At 42.3% G+C, this 27782-nt stretch overlaps 1 protein-coding gene across 4 annotated transcripts; it reads right to left on the reverse strand.

Moving 5' to 3' along the window:
• Window positions 1-168: 168 nt before the first annotated feature.
• Window positions 169-27557, reverse strand: GOLPH3L (golgi phosphoprotein 3 like; the record flags this gene model as incomplete). 4 transcript variants are annotated; one of them, XM_084243274.1, is made up of 5 exons in its annotated part: window positions 169-596; window positions 3570-3684; window positions 4763-4894; window positions 26132-26326; window positions 27470-27557. In XM_084243274.1, 4 exons carry the CDS (start codon window positions 26312-26314, stop codon window positions 169-171), a joined length of 858 nt encoding a protein of 285 aa, XP_084099400.1. The 4 variants fall into 4 exon arrangements, with proteins under 4 accessions (XP_084099400.1, XP_084099398.1, XP_084099399.1 ...); XM_084243272.1 differs by lacking the exon at window positions 27470-27557 and having other exon boundaries at window positions 26057-26314; XM_084243273.1 differs by lacking the exons at window positions 4763-4894; window positions 27470-27557 and having other exon boundaries at window positions 26132-26314.
• Window positions 27558-27782: the final 225 nt, after the last annotated feature.

Here is a 27782-nt window from a genome sequence, read left to right on the forward strand (position 1 = left end):
AGTCTGCTCAGAATGGTCAAGATCTACCGAGAAGCCCTCAAGTTGCTCTCCCCAAATCACAAGTCTGATTCAAGAGAAGGAAAAAAATGATGAAAATATTTCATCACACAAAAATCAGTGATGGTGTTTCTGTCACTAGTTAATGGGGGAAGGAGACCCACCTGGGCTTTAGGACTTATTGAAGGCGGCCAGCACAGCCCAGATCATCTCTGAAGCACTGTGCTTTGTCCCCTCTACTTCAGGGTCCAGCTCTACTAGGTCCTTGGCTCGATTCATTGCCACATCATACTTGTCATCTGTCAGAGAGGAGAAGACATTTTCTAGCACGTCAGAGGAGTGGGCGAGCACCAGGAGTGCCAGCGTGCGCTTGTCCATGCGCTGAGGGTCGTTCACCCACCGCTCGAGCACACTGTCTTGGAGTTTTTTCACTAATCGCTGTTTCTCTGTTGTGTTGGTCACTGGGTGAGTCGTCATGTCAAAAAGGAGGAAATTCTGCTTCTCGGTGGTCAGAATGCCCTTCTCTACGAGGTTCTTTGCAATTCGCTCTCGTACATTTCTCAGCTGGTACTGTAACTTGAAGGGGTTCCAGGTCTCACCTGTGGGAAACAGAGAGAAGACATGAACAACGTCATAAACAGCCAGGCCTGACAAGACGTCTACAGAGCACCCCACCTCCTAACAGGCACGAAACACATTCTTCTCAGGGGCACACAGCATGTTCTCTGGGATAGACTACCTGGGAAGCCACAAAATAAGTCTCAACAGATCTCAAAAGATAAATGCCATACAGGTATCTCCTAGGACCACGATGGGATGAAACTGGAAATCAGTAACAGGAGGAAAACTGGAAAATTCACAAACGTGGAAGTTAATCGCAAAAAGCCAAAGTGTTACAGAAGAAATCACAAGGGAAATTAGAAAAAACTTAGAAATGAATGAAAGCACAAGATATCAAAATACATGGAAAATAGTCAAAACAGTGCTCAGAGGGAAATTTATATGAATGCTGGCATCAAAAAAGAAGAAAGCTCAAAGCAACCACTTCACTTTACGCTGTAAGGAACTAGGAGCAGAACAGCAAAGTAAAGCCGAAGCTAGCAGGTAGGGAGAAAATAATAAATATTAGAATGGAGATAAACAAATAGAGAACAGAAAACAATAGAGAAAAATCAAAGACATTAAAAGTCGGTTCTTTGAAAAGATCAATGAAATGGACAAACCTTTAGCTACACTGCCAAAGAAAAGAAGGACGCAAGAGAGAAGGAAGCAAAGAAAAGAAGGATGCAGACTGATAACAGGAATCAAGTGAGACGACCACCACCTTACAGAGATAAAGAGAACTGCAAAAGAATACTATGGGCGACTGTGTGTATGTTAACAATTTAGATAACCTGGAAGAAATGGACAATTTGCTTGAAACAGGTTATTTAAACTGACTAAAGAAGAAACAGAAAATCTCAACATCAATAACGAGATTAGTAACCAATAATGTCCCCACAAAGAAAACCCCCAGTCCAGGTGACTTCTTAGTGAATTCTAGTTAAAATCTGAAAAAGAATTAACATTAACCTTTCTCAAATTCTTCTAAATAACTGGAGGGGACACTTTAAAAATATTGCATTGTCTCTTGTTGAGGTAACATTGGTTCACATCATTCCACATGATTTGGTGGCACATTCACACCAATCTAATGGGTGTTACCACACCTTAACCCCCACCAACCCCCTAATCATCCTCCACCATGGTCCACTGGGCACTGCCCACTTTGGTCCCCTACTCCTGATCCTTTTGCTCTGGTAGCCTCAGCTTTGTAGCCAGTTTTTTTTTTTTTTTTTTTTTTTGTGGGACCCTCGCCGGTGGCCAGGGAACGAACCGGTGCTGCAGAGGCTGCCCAGCGCTCAACCGCTGCGCCACCAGGGGAGGCCCCAGTGTAGCCAGTTTTTGAGGGTTTGTTTTGGTTTAGTTTTGTCTGTTCCTTTCTTTGTTTCTTTGTATTCCACATAACAGTGAAGGAAGCCGGGGTCTCCCTGGTGGCAGCCACTGCAGCACAAGTTCGATCCCTGGCCAGGGAGCTACCCACATGGTGTAGCAGACCTCTACTGTCTCCCCGCTGCTCCCCGCAGCAGTGTATTTCAGTAGATCCACCTCTTCTGCTCCCCTCTCTGTCCCTGGTGTATCCTCTCATCCCCGCACCTCTGAGCCTGCGCCCCAGCTCTTGTATGCATAATAAATATTAAAAAAATGATGGAAACAATCAAGGTGTTCATAAACCGATTAACAAACAAGATGTGATAGGTGTGTGTGTACGTATGTAAATGTATGATTAATCAGCTATAGAAAGGCATGAGATTTTAATAAGTTCAACAACATGAATGGTCCTTGAAAACACTATGCTTAGTGAAATAAGCCAGACAGAGAAGGACAAGAAATCTAAAGTTCCACTGTGTCAGTCACCTGGTATAGAAAGTTGTGGAGACAGAAAGAGAAGAGGCATTGCTTGGGAATGAGGGTTGAGGAAGAGGGATGTTTGGGATGATGAGAAAACTTTGGGTGTAGAGAGAGGTGATGCTTACGCAATGCTGTGGATGTAGTTAATGTCACTAAATTGTACACTTATGAATGACAATATTTTATATATAGTTTATGTATATATACCCAAAGAAAATGAAATGGTCACACAAAAACTTGACTCTGAATGGTCACAGCAGCTTTAGTCATAATAGTCAGAAAAGGGTAATAACCCAATAAACTAATGAATGGATCAACAAAATGGTATATTCATACAGTGAAGCATCATTTGGCAATAAACAGGAGTCCAGTCAAAACCAGAGACGTTCTAAAAATATTGGTGAATCTTATCCATGACCATATCCTGGTTGTCATATACCAGTTTTGCAAAATGTTACCAGTGGGGGATTCTGGGCAAATAAGGGATCTCTGTATTATTTCTTATAATTGCATGTGAATCTACAAATATCTCAATAAATCTTCAATTAAAAAAATTGTTCCATAAAGTGACACTGGCTGTAACGTGAAAGTGTCCTGTGGAAGATTCATCTAAATGTTTATGCCAAAGATCTAGTTACTCACAGTAAAGTTTTTGAATTTGCCCCTAAAAAGGAAAAAGAAATGAAGTATTATTATGTGCTTCAACAGGCATAAACTGAAATCATCCTAAGAAGTCACAAAAGTTGTAAGTTTATGACTCCATTTATATGAAATGTTCAGAATAGGCTAATCTATAGAGAGAGAATGTGTATCGGTGGTCGCAGAGTTGGGAAAACTGTGAATGATAATGGGGTTTATTTTGGGGGTGATGAAAATGTTCTAAATTTAGGCTGTGATGATGATTGCACAATTAGATGACATACTAAAATCTATTGAGTTGTATACTGTAAATGAGCCAACTGTACAGTATGTGAATAAAATATATTAACAAAGATGTTTAAACAATGAGCCATATATCTTACTCAACACCCTGAATTTCTGTATTTCTTTTCCTGATCTTATTAAGAATAGGATAAAGATCACAAATGGTGGAATTTTTGAATCGTTTTGCATGTTCTTACCAGTGAGTAGTTCTATCCATGTTTGGACAGTTTCTGTGGGTTCAGTGGCTTTGATGTGTTTGAGAGTTTCATCCAGTAAAACGTCACCTGTTGGGCTGTCTGACCTTAGTAGTACCTTTCAGGAGAGAGGCAAGGAACCTGGTTCATTCACTTCATTCAAATTAAAACCTGTCAATATACTATACAATATTGGTTAAGTATTGCAGAAAATGCAAAAAAGCAGTATAGTATACTGTCCTATCCTTAGAAGTTTAAAATAATAAGGGGTGATAGTTGGGAGACAAAATAACATTTGAAGTGGACCCTGGTGATAAAATGGATAGAAATGACAATAAAGGAAAGATTCCATAATAATTCTGAGTCTAGAAGACCAACTGGTGAAACAATTAATTAATGGAAATGCCACGGTGAAATGTCCAGCCGTTAGTTAAATATGCTCCTGGCAGGCGGAAAGGAAGACAGGACTGATCTCACGGGGCTAACAGATGACGCTGGAAAGAAATGGTATCTCCAAACGGATAGACAACGATGTAATGGAAGACAAACCGAGACTGAATGTTAAGAAATGGAGAACTAGAGGAAACAGGGTACAGTGAGAGGAGCAAGAGCGTGTGGTACAGGAAAGGCCAAGGAGACGGGCTTAAGAGGAGGTGGTCACAAGTGTCAAGTGCTACATGGAGGTTAAAGAGAAAAATAAGCAGCGGGTGAGGCCTGAGACTGCGGTCTCCGAGTGTGGGCGGGCGGTGAAGTTGTGAAGGAAGGATGAGCAGTAAGGAGATGGACACGCGGAGTAAGGAGATGGCTTCACGGGCTGGAGAGGGTCTGCTGTAGAGGGAAGGAATCAATGGCTCCCTCAGGTTGACCGAGTAAGCAGGACAGCGCCTGACCCCTGTGTCTGCTCCCTGCTCCACAGCGCTCTAGTCTACAGTACAGTCACAGAGGGGAGGGAGCAATAGTATCAGAAATGGGATTTGCCTGTAGTAAAGAGGCAGATGAAACCCCGGAAAATCCTGGAGCTCTTTAGACCACGGACGCCTGGGTTGCTTCCTCTGCTGCAGGATGCTACAGTCAGCGGGACGGCCGCATCGTGGTATCGACCTCGTCTCACTACACACACCTTCCCACTCTCCTAGGACGGACTGCTGGTCTCTGCCTTCCCTATGTCAAGAGGTCGTTCACAGAGGATGCTGTACCTTTCTGTCAAGGAGCCGTTTCTTACGCATGGTGGCAGGTTCCAGGTAGATTCGACCCCGCATGGCCAGCTCTATCAGGATGCCCCCTCGAAGGCCCGAGGATATGCAGTCATTCCAGAAAGATGTGTAACCCTAGAAAAGGGAAAAAGGAAGAGAAAAATTGTTCTGAAAGGGACAGACCCAGAGCAGCATCCTAGGAACATTCTACTTCGTCGTGACCCACTTCACGTCACGTCACATGAATGCAAAGCACAGAACAACGTGATGTCCGACGTCAAGCTATTTTATGAATTCCTATCGTCTGGCTGTTAATAACTGGCACGTCAATTTATATTTTTGAGAATTTGGGCTTCTTTGAAATCTGTTTCCATGACACTCTAAATTTAGGAGTAGAAGTTAAATCAAGCAGAAAAATGTACACACATTGGAGCCTTTACTCCTGCAGGATATGTGTTTACAAGCATCTTGACAGCCGGTGTAGTCAAGTCCCAGCCTGCCAATGACCAGTAGGTAACTAGGGTGCGACGAGTAAGTAACTAGGGTGTGTAAGCAACCTTAAGTGCAATGGGCTCAGAGGTACAATGGAGACACTAACATCTTTCTAAGTTTGCTGTGAGGCATAAATGAGATGTTATATACAAAAAAAGACTTAATATAGCACTAGGCATATAGCCGGCACTTAAGTGTTAATTTTCCTTTCTTAGGAGCTATAGGGGATACAAGCATATTGAAGACATATCACTGTTTTAAGGAGCTGAAAGACTAGTGTTCGTCCTTTGCAGTTAGGCAAAGTTGAGGGAAGTTCCACGATAATAAATAAATTAAATTAAAGCTCGGTTGAAAATGCAGCAAAAGAGACAGGCATCCAGAACTACTGAAGTTTGCTTTGAATGGCAAGTTTTCAAGTTATAACTCACTTTTGAGTTAGTCTTAGGGGTCCTGCCTGGGGTTTGAAGAATAGGTCGAATTTGGTAGAGGGTATTCCAGAGGAAGGAAATCATTCAATTTTTTAAAAAGAACATTCAAAGCAGCAGTGTCAAGGAAGAAGACCTCAAATACGTTGAGCATCCACATTCCACACTGGAAAGCAGGCAAGGGAGCAGGCTGGCTGGGGCCAGGCCGCGGAGATGCTTTATGCATGGAATTTTTTACTGAAAGGCAATGTTGAATCCTGAAGCTTCTGAGCAAGTTGCTATGGAAGGAAGGCCCACCAGGGTTCTCAGGACAGCTGGCACTCTCTGACTCTGGGTGTGGCCTCTTGTCTCACGGGAAAGAACCTGGGTGAGATGTTAGCAGGGAGGATCTACTGCAGCTTAAAGCATTAACAAAAAGTCGAACTAAATCAGTAGGAGAAATGGTGATGTCTAATATTTATTCAACATTCTGGAGATTTGCACTAAGCCTTTTGCTTACATTGTCTGGTTACTTCCCTATAAGGGTGGTACTTCTACTAATCACACTGCAAGGATAAGGAAATCAAGGTTCATGGAGTTTATGTACCACGGCTTAGGTTACACAGCTAAACATTGTCAAAGAACTTACTAAAATGTAAAAAAAAATTCCATCTTCCTCCCTTTATTGGCTTAGACGTTCTGAACTCTATAGCAAAGTTACCTTTGAATTTAATATGCATGGTGATTAACTTAAAATATATGATCCATTTTTTAAAATAACTCAACATTTTAACCACTTTCCTAGTTGTATGTTGTATCCTTTTTTTAACCTCACAAGACATTATAATTCACATCATCATTATGATATGCAGGTAACACGTATTGACATTAACTCAGATGCTTATCAATTTCTTCACTCTCCACTCCTTCTTGCATCTCACATCTTCCTGGTGCCCTTCTCCTCCTTCCTGAAGTAGAATTTCTTTTTTCTTTTTTTTAAAAGATTTATTTATTTATGCATACAAGAGCTGGGGCATAGGCCAGAGGTGTGGGGACTGTGTGTGTGAGGTGTGAGGATTCACCAAAGACAGAGTGGAGAACAGAACAGGCAGACTGACTGAAGTACACTGCTGAGGGGAGCAGCGGGCGAGTCAGGGGAGGTCTGCTGTGCCCTGTGGGTTGCTCCCTGGCTGGCTGGGGATCGAACTCATGCTGCAGTGGCTGTGGACAGCTTCATAGGTTGCATCTTAATCCCTTGCGCCACCAGGGAGGCCCCCAAGCATCTAATTTTAGACTCAAAGTTGGGATTAGTTCCTTCCATTGCCTGCCTCAAGGCTACTTCAAATCACACTTGTAACTTCTCTTTTAAAGAGTAGGCTTTTCGGGCCTCCCAGGTGGCGCAGCGGTTGAGCGCTGGGTTGCTGAAGCTGCCCACGGCCTCTGTGGCGCCGGTTCGATCCCCAGCTGCTCCCAGGTCACCGGAGGAGGGTCCCACATGGCGCGCAGACCTCTCCTGCCGCCCGCTGCTCCCCTCAGCAGTGTACCTCAGTCCTTCTGCCTGCTCTGCTCCCAGCTCTGGCTCTGGTGAATTCTCTCATCCTCCCGTGCTTCTGACTGTACCCAGTGCATGTATAAACAAAACAAACAAATAAATAAATAAAACATGCCTCTATTTAAAAAATAAATAAAGAGTAGGCTTTTCATTTTTATTTTTGTTTTAAACAGAACATTCTTTTTTTTTTTTTAAAGATTTATTTATTTATTTATACAAGCATTGGGGTACAATCAGAAACGCAGGAGGGTGAGAGAATTCACCAGAGCCAGAGCAGAGAGCAGAACAGGCAGACTGACAAAGTACACTGCTGAGGGGAGCAGCGGGCGGCAGGAGAGGTCTGCGCACCATGTGGGACCCTCATCTGGCGGCCGGGGATCGAACCGGCGCTGCAGAGACTGTGGGCAGCTTTGCAACCCAGCACTCAACCGCTGTGCCACCGGGGAGGCCCCATTCTTTTTTTTTTTTCCAAAGATTTATTTATTTATGCATACAAGAACTGGGGTACAGGCCAGAGGTATGGAGGGGTGAGAGGATTCACCAGAGACAGAGTGGGGAACAGAACAGGCAGATCGACTGAAATACACTGCTGAAGGGAGCAGTGGGCAAGGCAGGAGAGGTCTGCTGCGTCATGTGGGCATCTGGCTGGGGACTGAACTTGTGTTGCAAAGGCTGCAGACAGCTTCATAGCTTGCGTCTTAACCACTTGCATCACCAGGTAGGCCCGACTTTTCATTTTTTCATTAATACTTGGTTTTATACAACTTACATGCCTAATTAAGGTTAAAGTATAACTTACTTCACATGCATTATTTACTGAGGCACAGCTTTTATGGTGACTTTTTAAAACTCAGCAGGTGTGTAAATATTTGTCACTACTACAGCAATCTAAGGAGCTTTCTTATTTCTTCCTGTTATTATAACTTCTGTTTCAGTGACAGTGATATCAGATGGTCAATAGGACCATAAAGGAGAATCAATATAAATAAACAGTGGAGACCAGGATGTAGAAACTGTATGCTTTCACCACCCTTTCGCATCACGGTGTCCATAATATGTAAAACTCTTCAAAAATGAGTTTTGCTAACTTTTTATTGAGTTACATGCCAAACAGAAAAAAGGCAAAAAATAAGTATGTAGAGTTATATATGTAATATCACATATGTATTATCAGTACTCAATATTTGGTGAATTAATACTAACAAAATAAATAGGGCAATTCTAGAGTTTAAAAAAAATAAATATGTAGAGCTTTAAAATATAGTTATAATTCTAAGGTCCACTTTCCTCTAAATAGATCTATTTAAAAAAAATCTATCTGAATTTTCAAATCACTTGTAATAAAAATTCTGTGTTAAAGGGCCATTGCTCTGGCATACAGGGTCCCTAGCACATACACATTAATTTCACCATTCAATATTAAGTTAGTTTAACCAATTCAACCAAAGGATAAATATATGAAGGAAAAGAGAAAAATTTCAGGATCCATTAACACAAATGGCATTGCACATTGCCTCATGACCAACAGAGAACCTTGGAGGATTTGGATAGTAAACTTTGTTTTGTTCTGATTATAAAAGCAATATGTGATTTAAGAAGATCACATTATAGAAACACATAACTTAGAATATGAAAGTCTGACAATCTTATACTTTCTAGATAAACACTACTAACAATTTAGTGGGTATATTTCAAGATTTTTATACATATGTACATATTCTATTAATATTATTTATTTAAGATTGATTTATTTATGCATACAAGAGCTGGGGTACAGGCCAGAGATGCAGGGGGTGAGAGGATCCATCAGAGACAGAGTGGGGAACAGAAAAGGCAGACTGACTGAAACACACTGTTGAGGGGAGCAGCGGGCAAGACAGGAGAGGTCTGCCACCCCATGTGGGTTGCTCCCTGGCTGGCCGGGGATTGAACTCGTGCTGCAAAGGCTGCGGATTGCTTCATCGTGCGGTGCTTAACCCCTTGTGCCACCATGGAGGTGCTCTATTAATATTATTTATAGGGGGCCTCCCCAGTGGCGCAGCGGTTGAGCGCTGGGTTGCAAAGCCGCCCGCAACCTCTGCTGCGCCAGTTCGATCCCCGGCTGCTCCCCGGCCACCAGAGGAGGGTCCCACATGGTGCCAGACCTCTCCTGCCGCCCGCCGCTCCCCTCAGCAGTGTACTTCGGTCCTTCTGCCTGTTCTGCATCCTGCTCTGACTCTGGTGAATTCTCTCACCCTCCCGCGTTTCTGACTGTACCCAGTGCTTGTATGTATGTATGTATAAATCAATCAATCAATAAATAAATCTTTAAAAAAAATATTATTTATAGAAATAAAATAATACCAGGTGACAACTTTTTCCCTTACCCATTATTTTATAATTTTATTTTATTTTTTTTAACATTTATTTATTTATTTATACAAGCACTGGGTACAGTCAGAAGCATGGGAGGGTGAGAGAATTCACCAGAGCCAGAGGGGAGAGCAGAGCAGGCAGACTGACGAAGTACACTGCTGAGGGGAGCAGTGGGCACCACAGGAGAGGTCTATCGCGCCATGTGGGACCCTCGCCAGCGGCCGGGGATCGAACTAGCGCTGTAGAGGCTGTGGGCAGCTTCACAGCCCAGCGCTCAACTGCTGCGCCACCGGGGAGGCCCCTACCCATTATTTTAGACCTCTTTCCACATCAATAAATACAGATCTTCATATTCATTGTAGTGATGATGTATTTTAAATGCGGAAAGAGGCCAGAAAGGCTGCCACTGCCCCAGCACACCGGGGCAGGCCTGGAGGAAGCAGGCGCTGCTGCTAGCAGGGGGTGAGGGTGCTGCACCAGAATATGAAATTTATCCAAGCTTTTACTAATGTCTGCTTAGGTAGCTATGTTTACAGCCATTACAAAAAAATTTTTTTTAAATATTTATTTATTTATTTATACAAGCACTGGGTACAGTCAGAAGCACAGGAGGGTGAGAGAATTCACCAGAGACAGAGCAGGGAACAGAACAGGCAGACCGACGAAATACACTGCTGAGGGGAGCAGCGGGCAGCAGGAGAGGTCTGTGCGCACCATGTGGAACCCTCACCCGGCGGCCGGGGATGGAACTGGTGCTACAGAGGTTGCGGGCAGCTTCGCAGCCCATCACTCAACCGCTACACCACCAGGGGAGGCCCCATTACAAAAAATTTTTATGAAGAAATATAGTAAGTTCTACTTTAACATCATAGTTAGGTTCTTGGAACTGTGACTGTAAGTGAAATGACATAACGAAATCAACTTTACTACTTGCTAATTGATATAAATAAGAGTTAAGTTTCCCTTGTACATTGTTGTGGGGATTGGTGTAATATCTATAAAATGGTATCGGTGTTCCTCAAAAAATTAAAAATAGGGCCTCCCTGGTGGCGCAAGGGGTTAAGACGCAACCTATGAAGCTGTCCGCAACCTATGCAGCATGAGTTCAATCCCTGGCCAGGGAGCAACCCACATGGCGCAGCAGACCTCTCCTGACTTGCCCACTGCTCCCCTCAGGAGTGTACTTCAGTCAATCTGCCTGTTCCGTTCCCCACTCTGTCTGTGGTGAATCCTCTCACCCCCCATCCTCCCAGCACCTCTGGCCTGTACCCCAGTTCTTGTATGCATAAATAATCTTTTTTAAACAATTAAAAATATATCTACTAAATGATCTAATAATTTCACTTCTAGGTATCTATCCAAAAAGTATAAAAATACTAATATGAAAAGGTATATGCACCTTAAATTCACTGTAGCACTATTTACAATTGCCAAGATATGGAAACAAACTAAATGCTCACTGACTTACGATTGGATAAAGAGGATGTGGTAAGTGTACACATGGAGTAATATTCAGGTATAAAAAGATGAAATCTTGCCATTTGTGACAACATGGATGGAACTGAGGCTATTATGCTAAGTGATATAAGACAGAGAGAGAAAGAAAATTAGCAACCATTTCACTCTTACGTAAAATATAAGGAAACAAAGCAAAGGAACAGACAAAACCAAGCCAAAAAAAAAAAAAAATACCTGGATTCTGACCACAGAACTGAGTTTTCCAGAGGTGGGCGTTGGGTGGGAGCAAAGGGCGGAGGGAGTTCAGAGAACTATAGTAGAGAGTTAGTGGTGCTTTGGTGGTGGGCGTAGAGAGAATAGCTATTTAAAGAGCTGTTCTCCTAAAACATATACAGAGATATAAACCAATGTCACCTCGATAAAAAAATTGAGAAAAAGAGTTAAGTTCCTACAGCATATTTCTGGTCATGAAAACATCACTAATCTCTAAATAAAGACCCCAAACACTTCTAGTATTAAACAATCATCTATATTCATTCATTTTCTGATCTACTTATTACAGTTCAGGGTCTTCTGCAGCCAGAACCTATGCCCACAGCTCAGGGAGGGAGACAGGCCCAGCCCCGGACAGGGCGCCAATGAGCCTCACATGCTTGTCCTCAGGATTTAGGAGAAAACCCACAGACAAAGGAGGAATGTGTGGGCTCCTACAGATAGTGGCCCCCCTGGGGAACTGATTCCTTTTTCTCATCAATATAATAAAACCATTTTGAGAGAAAAGACCCTGAGGGCCTGCTGTATTCACCTGTGTGTGTTTTTCTGTTGAACAAATTCCTAGAAGAAATTCTGGGGTCAAAGATTTTACAATGACATTTTGTCCTAGTAAGAGATTCAGAATGAGATTTCAATAAATTCAGACAGTCAACACTTCATGCTTGAATTTCCACCTAGTTTCCTCATTCAAACTTCCTTGAAGACACACCTTAAAAAAACTCTGAAGGCCAAAGGTTCTGAAGTTGCTGCTTAGTGTACAAATAGGAAAGATAACAAAGAAACTTCCTAGGATCATTAAAAATTAGGCTTATAAGGAGTTAAAAAAAATCAGAAAGTTGTTATAAAGCTGGATGAAAAACAGTCAAATACAAAAGTGTATTCAAAATTATCACAATTATGTAAGATACTGTTCTACTTTTCAAAAGTTTTTTTTTATTCTTTCAAATTATCTACAATGAGAAAATATCACTTTATTACGAAAAAAATCTCAGAAAAAAAAAAATTCTTCCCTCCCTCCAAATCCCGACACTAAAATTGTTTTAACTTCTATGGGGGAATTGTCTTCTACTGTCTTCCTGAAGCCCTTTCCATATGCCCAATTCCAATGGCCATGTCTGTAAGATGATCCCCAGGGGTTATCAAAGCTTATATAAGCAAAACCTTTTTTTTTAAAGACTTATTTATTTATTTATGCATACAAGAACTGGGGTACAGGCGAGAGTTGTGGGGGTAAGAGGATTCACCAGAAACGGAGTGGGGGATAGAACAGGCAGACTGACTGAAATACACTGCTGAGGGAGCAGTGGGGAGACAGGAGAGGTCTGCTGCGCCATGTGGGTAGTCCCCTGGCTGGGGATCGAACTCGTGCTGCAGTGGCTGTGGCTAGCTTCATAGTGCTGAGACTTAACCCCTTGTGCCACCAGCGAGGCCCCTAAGCAAAACTTTTTTTTACATTTTTTAAATCAAGGTAACATTGGTTTACATTGTTTGTATTTAATATAAAACTATTTTTATTAAAATCTTTCCCTCTTAAAAACATATAGTTAACATACTGTTTTCCCTTAAAGTGCACTTTGAATAAATTGCAGAATTTGATTCAAATTCTCATTTTACAAACTTGATATGATTTATTTTTAACTCTAGATCATATTTCTTTGTCCACCCAGACAACAGAGATGTTTCATAAGAGGTTAGACATTAACAGCTCTCTCTCCTGCTTCACTGTGGTGGGGAATGAGGAACTGTGACAGGGCGTGATTCCGGCTTAACAGGTGATTTCCGTGGCTGGGAGTGGGTGGATCACATACGTAGATATAATTTCTCATAAACTACCTACATGAATATTATATCCTTTCAGGTTTATTCAGAAAGCTGGAAAGATGCAAAGTTGGTCATAAAGATCAGCTTATTAGTTTTCTCAGTTCTCAGTTGAGCTATTTATGTCTTTAAAATAGTCGTTGTCAAAACAACATGTAATAATGCCTCATCAGTGAAAAAGATCCAAAGTGAAGGAAAGCAATTGGTAATCTCTGGATATTTCTGTATATGCTTTAGATCTCATTTTTTTTTAAACGCTAGAAAATGTGAAAGTTATTGTAGCATCAAAACCAGTAAGTTACATGACTTCCTTTCCCACAATCTGTTACTTATGAGAAAAGGGAATTTTCATTGCTACACATTGTCCAAAGAGAACAGAAGGAGAGATAGTTGGAAAGGGGACTAAAATTCTGAAATCACATTTAGGGCTCTAAATCTATCTCCCTACAACTCCTCAAATGATTTAAAACAGCTTTAGAAAGCCTTAAAGGCAATTATGGTATAATCAAACATCAAAAGAGAAAGACTAAGTGTGTGTGCAGTTATCCCTTTTGTTTGCAAATAGCTCTTTCTTTACTGATTAAAAGCAGTATACAGAGCCTCCCCGGTGGCGCAGCGGTTGCAAAGCTGCCCGCAGCCTCTGCAGTGCCGGTTCGATCCCCGGCTGCTCCCCAGCCACCGGAGGTGCCGCCCGCTGCTCCCCTCAGCAGTGTACCTCGGTCTTTCTGCCTGCTCTGCTCCCGGCTCTGGCTCTGGTGAATTCTCTCACCCTCCCGCGCTTCTGACTGTACCCAGTGCTTGTATAAATAAATAAAAAATAAATCTTTAAAAAAATAAAATAAAATAAAAGCAGTATACATATACTTTTGAAAATTTGTAAAGATATCATAAAAATTACTCATAAATTCCATCATCATCATCATTTGGGTGTATGTAAAATCAGATTTTTCATATATATATCATACACATATTTTTTCTTCTCCCCATGTTTTTTCCAGCCCAAATTTTGGGGCTTCCTGCATATAGTAATTTTGTGTTATTAAACCTTTTTGTTGGTGTTATAAACCAACCTTCATAAAATACTGGGGAGTAGAGGGAGAGATATAGTGAGACAAGGTAAATGCGTCATCTTGCCAAACAGGCAGGCAATAGGATATTGTCAAAAACGTAAATGTAGTTAAGAAAACATGATTCCGATTTTATTTATTTATTTATTTATTAAAAAGCATATTCTTTTTTTTATTTTATAGAGGCATGTTTATTTATTTTGTTTGTTTGTTTTGTTTATACAAGCACTGGGTACAGTCAGAAGCGCGGGAGGGTGAGAGAATTCACCAGAGCCAGAGCGGGGAGCAGAGCAGGCAGAAGGACCGAAGTACACTGCTGAGGGGAGCAGCGGGCAGCAGGAGAGGTCTGCGCGCCATTTGGGACCCTCCTCCGGTGGCCGGGGAGCAGCCGGGGATCGAACCGGCGCCACAGAGGCCGCGGGCAGCTTCGCAACCCAGCGCTCAACCGCTGCGCCACTGGGGAGGCCCATGATTCCGATTTTAAATTACAAATTTATATGGCTTTTTGGAGACTTACTGTATGGCATTAATATTGATGGTAGGTTCTTGGAAACTACAACTTTAAGCAAAACAAGTACAATAGAAGCAGGTACTTGAATAATGTCTTTTTACTTAACTTTGTTGGCCAGGATTTTTTTTTTTTAAAAGATTTATTTATTTTATTTTTATACAAGCACTGGGTACAGTCAGAAGCGCGGGAGGGCGAGAGAATTCACCAGAGCCAGAGCGGGGAGCAGAGCAGGCAGAAGGACCGAAGTACATTGCTAAGAGGAGCAGCGGGCGGCAGGAGAGGTCTGCCCGCCATGTGGGACCCTCCTCCAGTGGCTGGGGAGCAGCCGGGGATCGAACCGGTGCTGCAGAGGCTGTGGGCAGCTTCGCAACCCAGCACTCAACCGCTGCGCCACCGGGGAGGCCCTGGCCAGGATTTTTTTCTCATCAATGTTATAACAAAATTATGCTGAACGAAATGGCATTTTTGAGGATCTGCTGTGTGAGTTTTCGGTGTACAACATATATATAAATATGTACACACACGTATCTGATCAACACAGTCAACCTTGGTTAACATTCATTGCTTCACATAATTACAGTTTTCTTCCCGCGTGATGAGAACTTTTAAGATCTACTTTCAATAACTTTCAAATATACACCACAATATTATGGACTCCGGTCAGCATGCTCAACACCACCTCCCAGCACTTACATATTTTATAACTGCAAGTTTGTACCTTTTGAAGACCTTCACCCATTTTACCCCCACAAAACCCTCCTACCTCTGGAAACCACCAATCTGTTCTCTATGTTTATGAATTAATTTCTTAAAAAGTATTTCACATAGGGCCTCCTTGGTGGTGCAGGGGTTAAGTCTCAGTGCTATTAAGCTATCACCGGCCACTGCGGCCTGAGTTGATCCCTGGCCAGGGAGCTGACCCACATGGCACAGCAGACCTTTCCTGTCTCCCTGCTGCTCCCCTCAGCAGTGTATTTCAGTAGAGCCTCCTGCTCTGTTCCCCACTCTGTCTCTGCTGAATCCTCTCACCCCCTGCACCTCTGGCCTACATCCCAGTTCTTGTATGCTTAAATGAATAAAAATAAATCTTAAAAAAAATTTCACACATAGGGCCTCCCCAGTGGCGCAGTGGTTGAGCGCTGGGCTGCGAGGCTGCCAGCAGCCTCTGCAGCGCCAGTTCCATCCCCGGCTGCCGGTGAGGGTCCCACAGGTGCAGCAGACTTCTCCTGCCGCACCCGTGCTCCCCTCAGCGTTAGTCTGCCTGTTCTGTTCCCTGCTCTGGCTCTGGTGAATTCTCTCACCTTCCTGTGCTTCTGACTGTACCTGGTACTTGTATAAACAAACAAACAAACAAACAAACAAATAAATGTTTTTTAAAAAAAAACTTCAGGGCCTCCCTGGTGGCGCAGCGGTTGAGCGCTGGGTTGCGAAGCTGCCCGCAGCCTCTGCAGTGATGGTTCAATCCCCGGCTGCTCCCCGGCCACTGGAGGAGGGTCCCACATGGGGTGCAGACTTCTCCTGCTGCCCGCTGCTCCCCTCAGCAGTGTACTTCATCAGTCTGCCTGTCCTGTTCCCTGCTCTGGCTCTGGTAGATTCTCTCACCCTCCCACGCTTCTGACTGTACCCAATGCTTGTATAAATAAATAAATAAATCTTAAAAAAAAAAAAATCACACATAAGTGAGATAATATGGTATTTCTCTTTCCCTGAATTATTTCACTTTGGTTATTATTTATTGAGCATTTATATATATTGGGCTCTGAGTTAAACATTTTATATAAATAATTCAATTCTTACAATAGCACTTGAAGTCCACATTATCATCTAAAATAAGAATAAAGAAAAGAATGTGGAAACTGAGGCCAAGTCATTTAGTAAGTGGTAGACCCTGGATTTGCAGACAGACAGATCTGCTTCCAAAGCCCGTGCCTTTCCACAATGCCTATAAGAAAACCAGAACAGGGCTTCCCTGGTGGCGCAGTGGTTGAGCGCTGGGTTGCGAAGCTGCCCGCGGCCTCTGTGGCGCCGGTTCAATCCCCGGCTGCTCCCCAGCCCCGGAGGAGGGTCCCGCATGGCGCACAGACCTCTCCTGCCGCCCGCTGCTCCCCTCAGCAGTGTGCTTCGGTCCTTCTGCCTGCTCTGCTCCCCACTCTGGCTCTGGTGAATTCTCTCACCCTCCCGCGCTTCTGAGTGTACCCAGCGCATGTATAAACAAACAAACAAACAAACAAACAAATAAATAAATAAAACATGCCTCTATTAAAAAAAAAAAAAAAAAGAAAACCAGAACACTCAGTAACTGAGCACAGGGATCTACAGAATGGAAAGGTCACTATTGGACTGTAAAGGGCTTTTTTTCAAAGATTCTTTTCAGAAATGTAAAACTTAAGTGAAAAACAAACAAGCAAAAAAAAAAAACACAAATGGGGAGGGTAACATGGCAAGGACATACAAAAGACAAATGTGGTGGGAATTCTGGGAAAATGGAAGACAAGGCAGCACCAGAAAACTGTCCTCCCATCTAGACAACTACTGCACCAGCAAAACCTATCTGGTATAAATACCCAGAAACTCTGGAGTCTGTTGAAGCTTTGCAATTCCCCGGGGAGGCGTGGATGATAAGTCAGAGTTAATTTCAGCTCCTGTTAGCAAGGGCATCCATCCCCTATCCCTGGCCCAGGGCAGGCAGCCAGGGGCGGGCGGCCGGAACACATTCTAGGAACAGGATGGGCATGTGAGAATCCTGCCCTTCAGATACTGGAACCTGCATTCTGAGCACTGATTGCTGCTTCTGAGGAGGAAGCTGGAGACACAGAGTCCAGGGCAACCTCCCTGCTGTTGCAAGCCCTTCCTGCCTGCACCCGGTAGCTTACAGGTGATTCCACCTGGTAGCTGACAGGTGATTTGAAGGGCTGGAACCTTTCTCCTCTTCATGTCTCTGCTTTCCATTTTGAGAACCAGACACCAAAGACTAGGATATTCAACAGAGGAAATGAGAAAATCACCATAAACTGCCAAGACTGAGAAGACTTTAAGTTTGTACCTTAGGCTGATCCTTGGCACAGAGATTGCCTACCAAGATTAAAAAAAAAACCTCAAAATGAATTAAAAACTTAAAAAGTAACACTTGAAATGGTAAAATTAATAGCAGAAAACACAGCAGGTGAGTTCCTTGACACTGGTTTTGGCAATGTCTTTTTGCATTTGACACCAAAAGCTTAAGTAACAAAAGCAAAAAAATCAACAAGTGGGACCACGTCAAAGTAATACACTTCTGCACAGCCGAGGAAACCATCGCCAAAATGAAAAAGCAACATATAGAGTGGGAGGAAATACATACCATATATTCAAAAAATAAAAGAAACTCATACAACTCAGTAGTGAAAAACAAATAATCCAGCTAAAAATGGGCAAAGGACCCAAGTAGATACTTTTCCAAAGAAGACATAAAAATGGCCAATGGGGCCATGAAAAGGTGCTCAATATCACCAATCATCAGGAAAGGCACATCATGGGGCCCCCCTGCTGGCAAAAGGGTTACGTCTCAGCACTATGAAGCTATCTGCAGCCACTGCAGCATGAGTTCAATCCCTGGCCAGGGAGCTACCCACAGGGCGCAGCAGACCTCTCCTGTCTGCCCGCTGCTCCCCTCAGCAGTGTGTTTCAGTCAGTCTGCCTGTTCTGTTCCCTGCTGTCTCTGATGAATCCTCTCAAGTTGCCCCCGCCCCCCGCACCTCCCTTCCTCCCTCCCTCCCTCATCCATGACTGATCATGTTTATTTTTTCACCTCACAGCTCTAGTCCGTCCCAGGCCCACAGGGTCTTCCCCTCACTTGACACACTCACTCCCTTCTCTCCTCCCAGCCTCTCTGTTCCTTTTGCAAAACCCAGGTCTGCCCTTTGCAGAGTGCTCTTGGGCTCCCCTCCAGTATAATCTCAAGTACAAACTTAGCTTTTTTTAAATTTGCATGAAAGATTTGTGGAAGCAGGGTCCCACATCTCAGAAACATAAAGCTAAAATTAGAAACCATCAACTTTTCCAAGTAACATCTGCTTTTCCAAAAAAGCCCAACTGAACCTAACTGCTAAATGCCCTGGGAAACCAAGAAATTCCCTTGACTCACTTCATTGCAATACTAGCTCTCCTGTGGCCCGAGTGTTTCAGTGCTCTCTTATCATAACAGGAGGTATAAATTGAACTCCATATGAAGTTATTCTAGAAGATCAAGTTCTTGGGGGAGGGGGAGTCACACCAAGAAATGAACAACTTTGAGCAGTTCACTTAGTAAGAAATACAGAAAATTATGTGATACCTGTTCAGCAAGCATGTCCTTTTAACCTCAGAGTCAGGAGGACTATACATTCCACAACATATTGGCCAAATGACCACTTAACTCTGACTCCCATAAAAAAAAAGGATATTTGCTTCACAGGATCAAGGAAGAGTACGTGCAAAATGTTTTGAACCCTCTTAAGTTACACAAATACATCATGACAGAGACAAGAGGAGGGAGGGCTCGCAAGACAGTGCAGCTGGTTCAGCCAGCGCCCAAATGTAAGCGAGTGGGTTTTAGTATCAATACAAGATATTTCAGGACAGTGTGCATTTGGGGGTATGGCATATAGGGAGACTCAGGCTCTCAATGAAACAGCTTAAACTATATTTTCCTACTATTAGGATGGAACTTTGGTCTCCCACATTTCCCTGTATACCAACAGTAAATAACTGAGGCTATGTGACTGGATGAAATAAAAGTTTTTTTTTTTTTTTAAACATTCAATGTTAAACTCACAGAACCCGACAAACGAGTCCTTTTGATATTCTGGCCGTGACTACTGACAAGAGATTTATTGTTCATTTTGTGCAATCAGGGAACTAAAAGGCACGACCAGGTTAGTGACCTAACAAAATAAGACATTTACTCTTTTTTTTTTTCCTGGCTTCACTTTTTTTTTTAAAAAAAGATTTATTTATTTATACAAGCATGGGTACAGTCAGAAGTGCGGGAGGGCGAGAGAGCCAGAGCAGGGAGCAGAGCAGGCAGAAGGACTGAGTACACTGCTGAGGGGAGCAGCGGGCAGCAGGAGAGGTCTGTGCGCCATGTGGGACCCTCCCCCGGTGGTCGGGGAGCAGCTGGGAATCGAACCAGAGCTGCAGAGGCTGCGGGCAGCTTCGCAAACCCAGCGCTCAACCGCTGCGCCACTGGGGAGGCCCAAGACATTTACTCTTTTAGTAATAAAATGTTTTAAGACAGTCACTTTTTTTTTTTTTAAGATTTATTTCACTTATTTGTTTATTTATTTATTTATACAAGCACTGGGTACAGTCAGAAGCGCGGGAGGGTGAGAGTATTCACCAGAGCCAGAGCGGGGAGCAGAGCAGGCAGAAGGACCGAAGGACACTGCTGAGGGGAGCAGCGGGCGGCAGGAGAGGTCTGCGCGCCATGTGGGACCCTCCTCCGGTGGCCGGGGAGCAACCAGGGATCGAACCGGCGCTGCAGAGGCTGCGGGCAGCTGGCCCAAGACTTAGTCACTTTTGAAAAGGAGCAATTTTCTCCATTTATAGTCATTCATTGAGAGCTTTTTTAACTTTGATTAGTTCACTAAGTTTTTTTTTACCAGCTTTAAAAAAAGGTTTTACTTTCATTCTCCCATTGCTAATAAATTATAAGTGAATTATAACTGATGGTTGATCATTAGAAGCTTGAACAAATTTAGTATTAACATAAATTTAGCATTTAAAATAAACGTTCTGGGCCTCCCCTGGTGGCACAGTGGTTGAGTGCTGGACTGCGCGCAGCCTCTGCAGTGCCAGTTCTATCCTAAGCTGCCGGCGAGGGTCCCACATGGCGCGCAGACCTCTCCTGCGGCTCCCGCTGCTCCCTTCAGCAGTGTATTTCATCCAGTCTGCCTGTTCTGTTCCCCGCTCTGGCTCTGGTGGGTTCTCTCACCCTCCCATGCTTCTGACTGTGCCCAGTGCTTGTATAAATAAATTAATAAATCTTAAAAAAAAGTTCTATCCAGTTTTATTTACCACTTTTCTATATGTTCAAAGAATGTAACTGATAAATACAAGAATATTCTTAGCAGCATCGTTCACAATGGAATCCCCAATGTCTAGTAACTAGTAGGATGAATGGAGGTATATTCACATGATGAAATACTGTCTTACAGTGAACTGAACTAATTTATATGCAATAACACGGATGAATCTCAAACATATTGAACAAAATAACACATAACAGCATTAACCCAACAACATAAGGTTTAAAAACACTAAAAAAAAAGGTTAAGGGACATACACACATGTTAAAAGCAGAGAGAGGGAACATGAGGTTAGGGGTGCGCGGGGGATGTGTCTAGGGAGCTGATGTTCTAGTGGTGGCGGCTACAGGAGTTTGTGATTTAAAATTACTTGTTAAATTCTGCATATGTGTTTTATATATGTCTCTGGATATACTGTATTTCATAATTTTAGGAGAGCTGAACAATAAAACACGTAACTGGACATCTAGCTGTTTGATAACTAGGTTTCAAACACCTGACTCCATTTAAAGGAGCTGGAATGCTCTGAAATCTCTGAGGTTATTCCAGTTGGAAGTCACTGAAATGATCATAAACATGCAGCTGAAGGTCTTTTCTCCCAGAACCTGTCCCTCTCCACAGACGAACTGACGCTCATCTTCAGAATTCAGGTCAAGAGTTCCCACCTTGTAGCAGTCTTTTCCAAGTAATTCTCCTTCCCTCTTTCACTACCACTTCCGTCACTCACCCGAGCCAGGAGCCTTTCCCCTGTGCGCTCCATGAGCCTGAGCTGCCTCTGCAGCAGCCTGGGGACTTGCCTGATGCCAGCTTCTCCAGTTACTCTCATACCCCTAGACTATCTCAAAAGCAGGGACTACTGTATTGGTTCTCTTTCAACAGCCCTCACTTGACACATAAGAGACATTCTGCCGAAGACCAGCTCTGGCAAAATGTCGGGTCAGGTGTCCCTGAAAGGATGAAACCGTGTGGGCCAACTTGAGGGCTGAGGGGAAGGGGGGTGAGGCAGACACAGATACTATCTGGTGCAAGTATCTCCTGCTGAGGGTCTCAGCGGGTCTTTAATTATACATTAAGGCAAGCGGTGGGTTTACATCACCTTTTGCATAGAAGCAAAACAGAAACAATCAGTACATTCTTTTCCCACAGACATTTTGGCGCCTACAGATTTTGAGAAAAGAAGCGACCTTAAAAGTTAATAGATAATTAAAACTTAGGCTCATTATTTCAGCCTAAACAACTAAGACAGCCTGTAGTCCTTGGTACGTTCCCTATCCGCCAAGGCTACAATATCAGGAGACTCCTCTATCTATAGGGCCTGCAGCTAGAGACCAGTTGCTTCCTGGTAATCAGTTATTAGAACTTTTTTCTAGCTAGAAACTCCTATCGTAATCAACTCTATGAATCATTACAAGGCTTCTTTACGGAACTTCCACATAAGGAAAATTGCAGCCAGCTCTGGGCTGCTTATCAGGCATGCCCTTGCACAATAATTATTTCCCATTGTCAAGTGGGCCAAATTATTCAGTGTTAATTTTTAAGCAAATAATTCTCCGTGCCATGTACTTACAATATTTTTATACGTATAGTTTATTGCCCAAGGTATATTCTGAGAAGTTTTTTCTATTATGACCAAGAACAAAAAAACAAAGGGATGTTTAATCTTCAGCCCTACTGTGTGAGGCTTTTTAAAAGTCTTCGGCCCCATTGTGTGAGGCCCTTTTCTTAGCTGCTTGCCAGTGTCTTATCTGGCTGGGGCAGTAAGGCCCCCTGCAGTAACGTTCTTTTCTTAGCTGCTTGCCAGTGTCTTATCTGGCTGGGGTAGTAAGGCCCCCTGCAGTAACGTTCTTTTTTTTTTTTTTTCAAAGATCGATCTATCTATCTATCTATCTATCTATCTATCTATCTATCTATCTATCTATCTATCTATCTATATACAAGCACTGGGTACAGTCAGAAGCACGGGAGGGGAGAGAATTCACCAGAACCAGAGCAGGGAACAGAACAGGCAGACTGACAAAATACACTGCTGAGGGGAGAGGCGGGCATGGCAGGAGAGGTCTGTTGCACCATGTGGGATCCTCGCAGGCGGCCGGGGATCAAGCTGGGGATCAAGCTGGGGATCAAACCGGTGCTGCAGAGGCTGTGGGCAGCTTCGCAGCCCAGCGCTCAACTGCTGCGCCACCAGGGGAGGCCCTGCAGTAATACTCTTAACAAACAATACTTCTGGTCAAATATTGCTCCAGTGACATGAAAAATATGATGAAAAGCTTTGTGTCTCAGGGCACAGTAAGTACTCAACAGATGGCATTGCCAGGAGAAAGCTTAGCAAGGAAGGGAAGTGAGTAAGAAAACACTGTCCACAAACTAAAAAGATTATGGCCAAAAGCCAAAAGCATTAATAGGGCTTACTCCTCTTAGGAGGCAACTTAATAATAAAGATTCTAATAAAGGAGAGGTTTTATATACTAGCAATTAAAGCATTTATTTGAAGTATCAGTTGTACGTGAGTTAATAATGTCTATATAAAAATTTCCACCAGGGCCTCCCCGGTGGCGCAGCGGTTGAGCGCTGGGTTGCGAAGATGCTCGCAGCCTCTGCAGCGCCAGTTCTATCCCCAGCTGCTCCCCAGCCACCGGGTGAGGGTCCCACATGGCGCGCAGACCGGGCTGCTCCCCTCAGCAGCGTACTTCCGTCCTTCTGCCTGCTCTGCTCCCGGCTCTGGCTCTGGTGAATTCTCTCACCCTCCCATGCTTCTGACTGTACCCAGTGCTTGTATAAATAAATATCTCACCCTCCCATGCTTCTGACTGTACCCAGTGCTTGTATAAATAAATAAATAAATCTAAAAAAAAAAAAATTTCCACCAAAGGTAATAATGACAAACAGGCTTTTTATTGCAATATGAAATAAATGTAGTTATTTTGTCAGGCTCAAGTTTGATTCTCTCTGTTGAGGTCAGTGTTACTAAACAGAGATAACATCTAATTTTAAATGTACTGAAAGGTTAGACTCTTCAGCAGACAATATGTAAATATATTATATATTATACATAAATGTCTTGATCATTTTCACAATACAATGAAACTTAATATTTTAAAATCAGGCTGTGGCAGCTTCTCCTCTAAAGAATCTTAAGAGAGGGATGAATAGAACAGCATGCGTGACTTGATATATGACCTACTAGCACGCCTCCCTCAGCCTACAGTTCTTGAAAGATTAGTCTCTCTTTATCACTTCCTACTTCAATGTCTTTTCAAACAGATTTTTAAATATTATAGTATTAGGTTTGAAATAGTCTTATGGAAATCTTCAGCAAAAGTTAACTTTGGGAAACAGAGTTCAATATTGAGGATTCTTTTTGACATGTCACAAACCTCAAACCATGTAAAAACAAGTAATTATATACACATCAAAACATGTACTCACAAGGAATTTAGAGCAAAAATATCAAAAGTCTTTAATTTGAACTGAAAGATTAAATGAACTTTGCTGTTTTCATTAAGTATGATCTTATTTTACTCAGAGGAAAGGATCTAAAGTCTGCCTGGCACTCAAAATCCTCCACACTCTAGTCTAAATCTAATTGCCAATTTTGAATGTCACGAACATGACCTACTTCACTCCTGCTGGTTTCTCCATCACCTCCCAAACGGACCAAGTTTATGATAACTTTGCTCACCCGGGTTCTCTCGCCCAGCATACCTTTGCTCACACAGGTTCTCTCATAGTTCTAAATAAGCTCTTTTATTATTTTATTCTATTTCCTTAAATATAATAAATGACTATAATTTAGAAACACACAAAGGCAAGTCCAAAGGCAGTTTCTCTACTACTGACCAGAAGCAAAAATTCTAGGGTGAGCAGGAAATCAATCACTTCTACTCAAAGCTAAAACAAACCAAATAGCTTTTTAGTTCTAATGTACTCTTCTTATAAAGTCAGTGAATGTTTCCTAGAGACCAGGTACACATCCCAAAACAGCGTTGATGCCACCTAATCTTCAGGTCTCTTCCGACATTCTTTTGGTGAGTCAGTTTTGCATTTTCATTTGTCATTTTTGTAAAACTACAGTCTTATCAACTTTTTTAGCAAATAGGAAAATACACTTCTAGGCAAGGTTTTCTGATATATTTATGTCTTGGCCAAGTACATACAGCATGTCTCTATTACTAGTTTTAACAATACACAGGCCATAGCAAGTTTTGTTCCAGTTAGTAATTTGATATGAAAAAAAAAAAAGAGAAGGAAAAAAGTGATAAAGAAAATCAAATGTGGGGTCTCCCTGGTGGTGCAAGGGGTTAAGTCTCAGCACTATGAAGCTATCTGCAGCCACTGCAGCTTGAGTTCCATCTCCAGCCAGGGAGCAACCCACATGGCTCAGCAGACCTCGCCTGTCTCCTGGCTGCTCCCCTCAACACTGTATTTCAGTCAATCTGCCTGTTCTGCTCCTTACTCTGTCTCTGGTGAATCCTCTCAACCCCCACACCTCTGGCTGTGCCCCAGTTCTTGTACGCATAAATAAGTAAATCTTTGAAAAAAGAAAGAAAATCAAATGTAAAGTTTAGGACACAAGGGTACTCACAAATTGAGGAATAAAGTAGAAAAGAGACACTATTAGATGCTTGTTGTTACTGAATTTCTAGCTAAGGACAACTGAACAAACCACATTTAGTATTTTTAAAAATATAACATTTTATACATATTCCAAACCTCTTCATTAGGGAAGAATTAATTAAGGGAAAATATAATACAAGTTAAATTACAAATGAAGGTTAATATATACTATTGGTAGAAAAGTAAGAAAATATTTGGTTCAATCACTAGACCTGCTATCTCAAAACTAATTCTATTATAAATGTTCTAGTAATAAGGGGAATTTGAGAATGCTGAAATTAATTTAAAAACATTTTCTAAAATTAAAATAATGTTGTCAATATTTAACTTCTAAGGATCCACAGAATAGGAAACACAAAAAGCTATATCAGAAGAAACATACCCATCATTTATTTTTGTAAGAAAGCAAGTATTAGCATGCTCCTTGTCTTCTCATCTAAAATACTTCTTCTCCCTAAAGCTTAAGAAGCCGTCAATGAGGACCCTCTTTGTTAGTTAAATACCATCAGTCTTAACTACAAGTGCAAAAATTTTAGACAGTGTCATAAAATGTTTTGCAATCCCTAAAAATTTGGAGTAATTTTATAATTATATTTCAAGTAATTATATTCTGGATTTTTACCCTGCAAGTTATTAACTACACTCCAGAACTCCTCGAACCCCCAGATGGAGCACAAATCTCAGGCCAGCTTAGCACTAATGAAAGTACCTTCCAGATTCCTTCCCCCAAACATGCCAGTATGTAAGAGTCTCTGAGATGACCGAGCAGACCCAGCTGCATTACCTCTTTATCCTTTAGTCCCAGAAGCAAGACTTCTTCCATGAGGGTGAGCCGGATATCCTTGGAGTCTCCTGTGTCTTCATTGTCCGGACTCCTGTCCTGATTAGCGTCTTCCTCACTTTCCACCTTCTTTTCAGAGTTCTTGCCTACTTCAGCACGACGGGCCCGGTGAGTTAAAGTAGTCATTCTCGGCTGTTTCTAGAAAGAATGTTGAAAAATGTCTGTAAGTGAGCTTATGTAAATCAACACACGTAGACATTCATACATGCATAAAGAAAATGCAAACGAGTATGTACACACTTCAATAGAGAGAGAAGGCATAATGACTAGGAAAATAATATAGGTAACCCCAAATATTTTCCAGAGTATAATAGGCATTCCAAAGGCATGGACAAGCCATCAAATTAGTAATTCTGAAGATTAGTAGAAATGATCACCTTTTAAGCCTCTGATTTCTTGTGTATAATCTATACCTCAGGAGTAAATGTTCATCATTTTAACTCCTCTTTCACAAAGTGGATACCCCCTTAAACAATATGAAACAGCAAAAAAATTGTCAGCATCGAGTCCCCAAAAGCATATAATTTACATATTCATTCAATGGTACATTATAAATCAAACACAAAAATATAAAGTAAAAAAACAAAACTAAACAGAATTCCATGTTCTACTCTCACCTTCCCATACCCTCCTGACTCATACACTCGCTTTGGAGCTCACTAGTCTAGAGAATAATGCTCAGATACTGTGGAGTAATTCAGTATTACTTTGGAAACCCTTATCTTTACCCCTCGCTAGTTATCTTGCAAAATTACAAACAGCTGCCAACAAAAAGTACCGGCAAGAGAACGTGAAAGATGAGCAATTTTTTTTTTCAATTACAAAAACATCAAAGTACTATAGTTGCTTTAAAAATCTATTAAGAGAGATCACACCAATCCAAGTTTCAAGTTGGCATACTTTTAGAAAAAGCTAGATGTTAGTTTTTAAGACGATTTACAATACACATTTGAAGTCAGCAATTATTTAAAAGAAAAACACCCGGAGCTTCTGTGCCTGGGCCCTGTTCAACCTTCTAGCAACATTTCCCATTACTCCCAGGACTTGCTGTCATCAAACCATTTCTCAAGCATGCCCCGGGCCTTCCCCACCGCTCTCTAGTACCTGTTGGGGTTCTCTCCCTCCCCTTTCCCTTTCTCTCTAAATTCTGCTCACTCTTCAAAGGCCCACTGAAGATCCACCGAGAAGAGAAGCGTCAGTTAAATCTTCTCCACTCCCCGTCTACCTCAAGTCCAGAACTGGTCTCCCTCTCAGCTGGGCTTTCACGGACTTTGTACTTACTTCCGTTTAGCATTTATTCTCTCTCCCCTGGGGTATAGCTGTCTCGCAAGCGTAAACTCCTTGAGGGCAGGGAGATTGTCTTCTTGGGTTTTATATCCTCCACAGAAACTAGCTCAATGTCTTTAACGTTGTAACTGCTTAATAAATATACACTGATTAAAAGGCATACTCAGAAATGCAGGGGAACATTTAAAGTAGAAATACAAATGAAGCGACTTTCAAAAGATTCTTTTGCACAATGCTGTATTTCAAGTGCAATTCCTGGTGGGAGGCGGGGAGCAGAGTGTGGAGGAAGAGGCCGTGAAGTAAATGC

Source organism: Talpa europaea, assembly GCF_964194135.1.
Source record: "Talpa europaea genome assembly, chromosome: 9".
Taxonomy (NCBI): domain Eukaryota; kingdom Metazoa; phylum Chordata; class Mammalia; order Eulipotyphla; family Talpidae; genus Talpa; species Talpa europaea.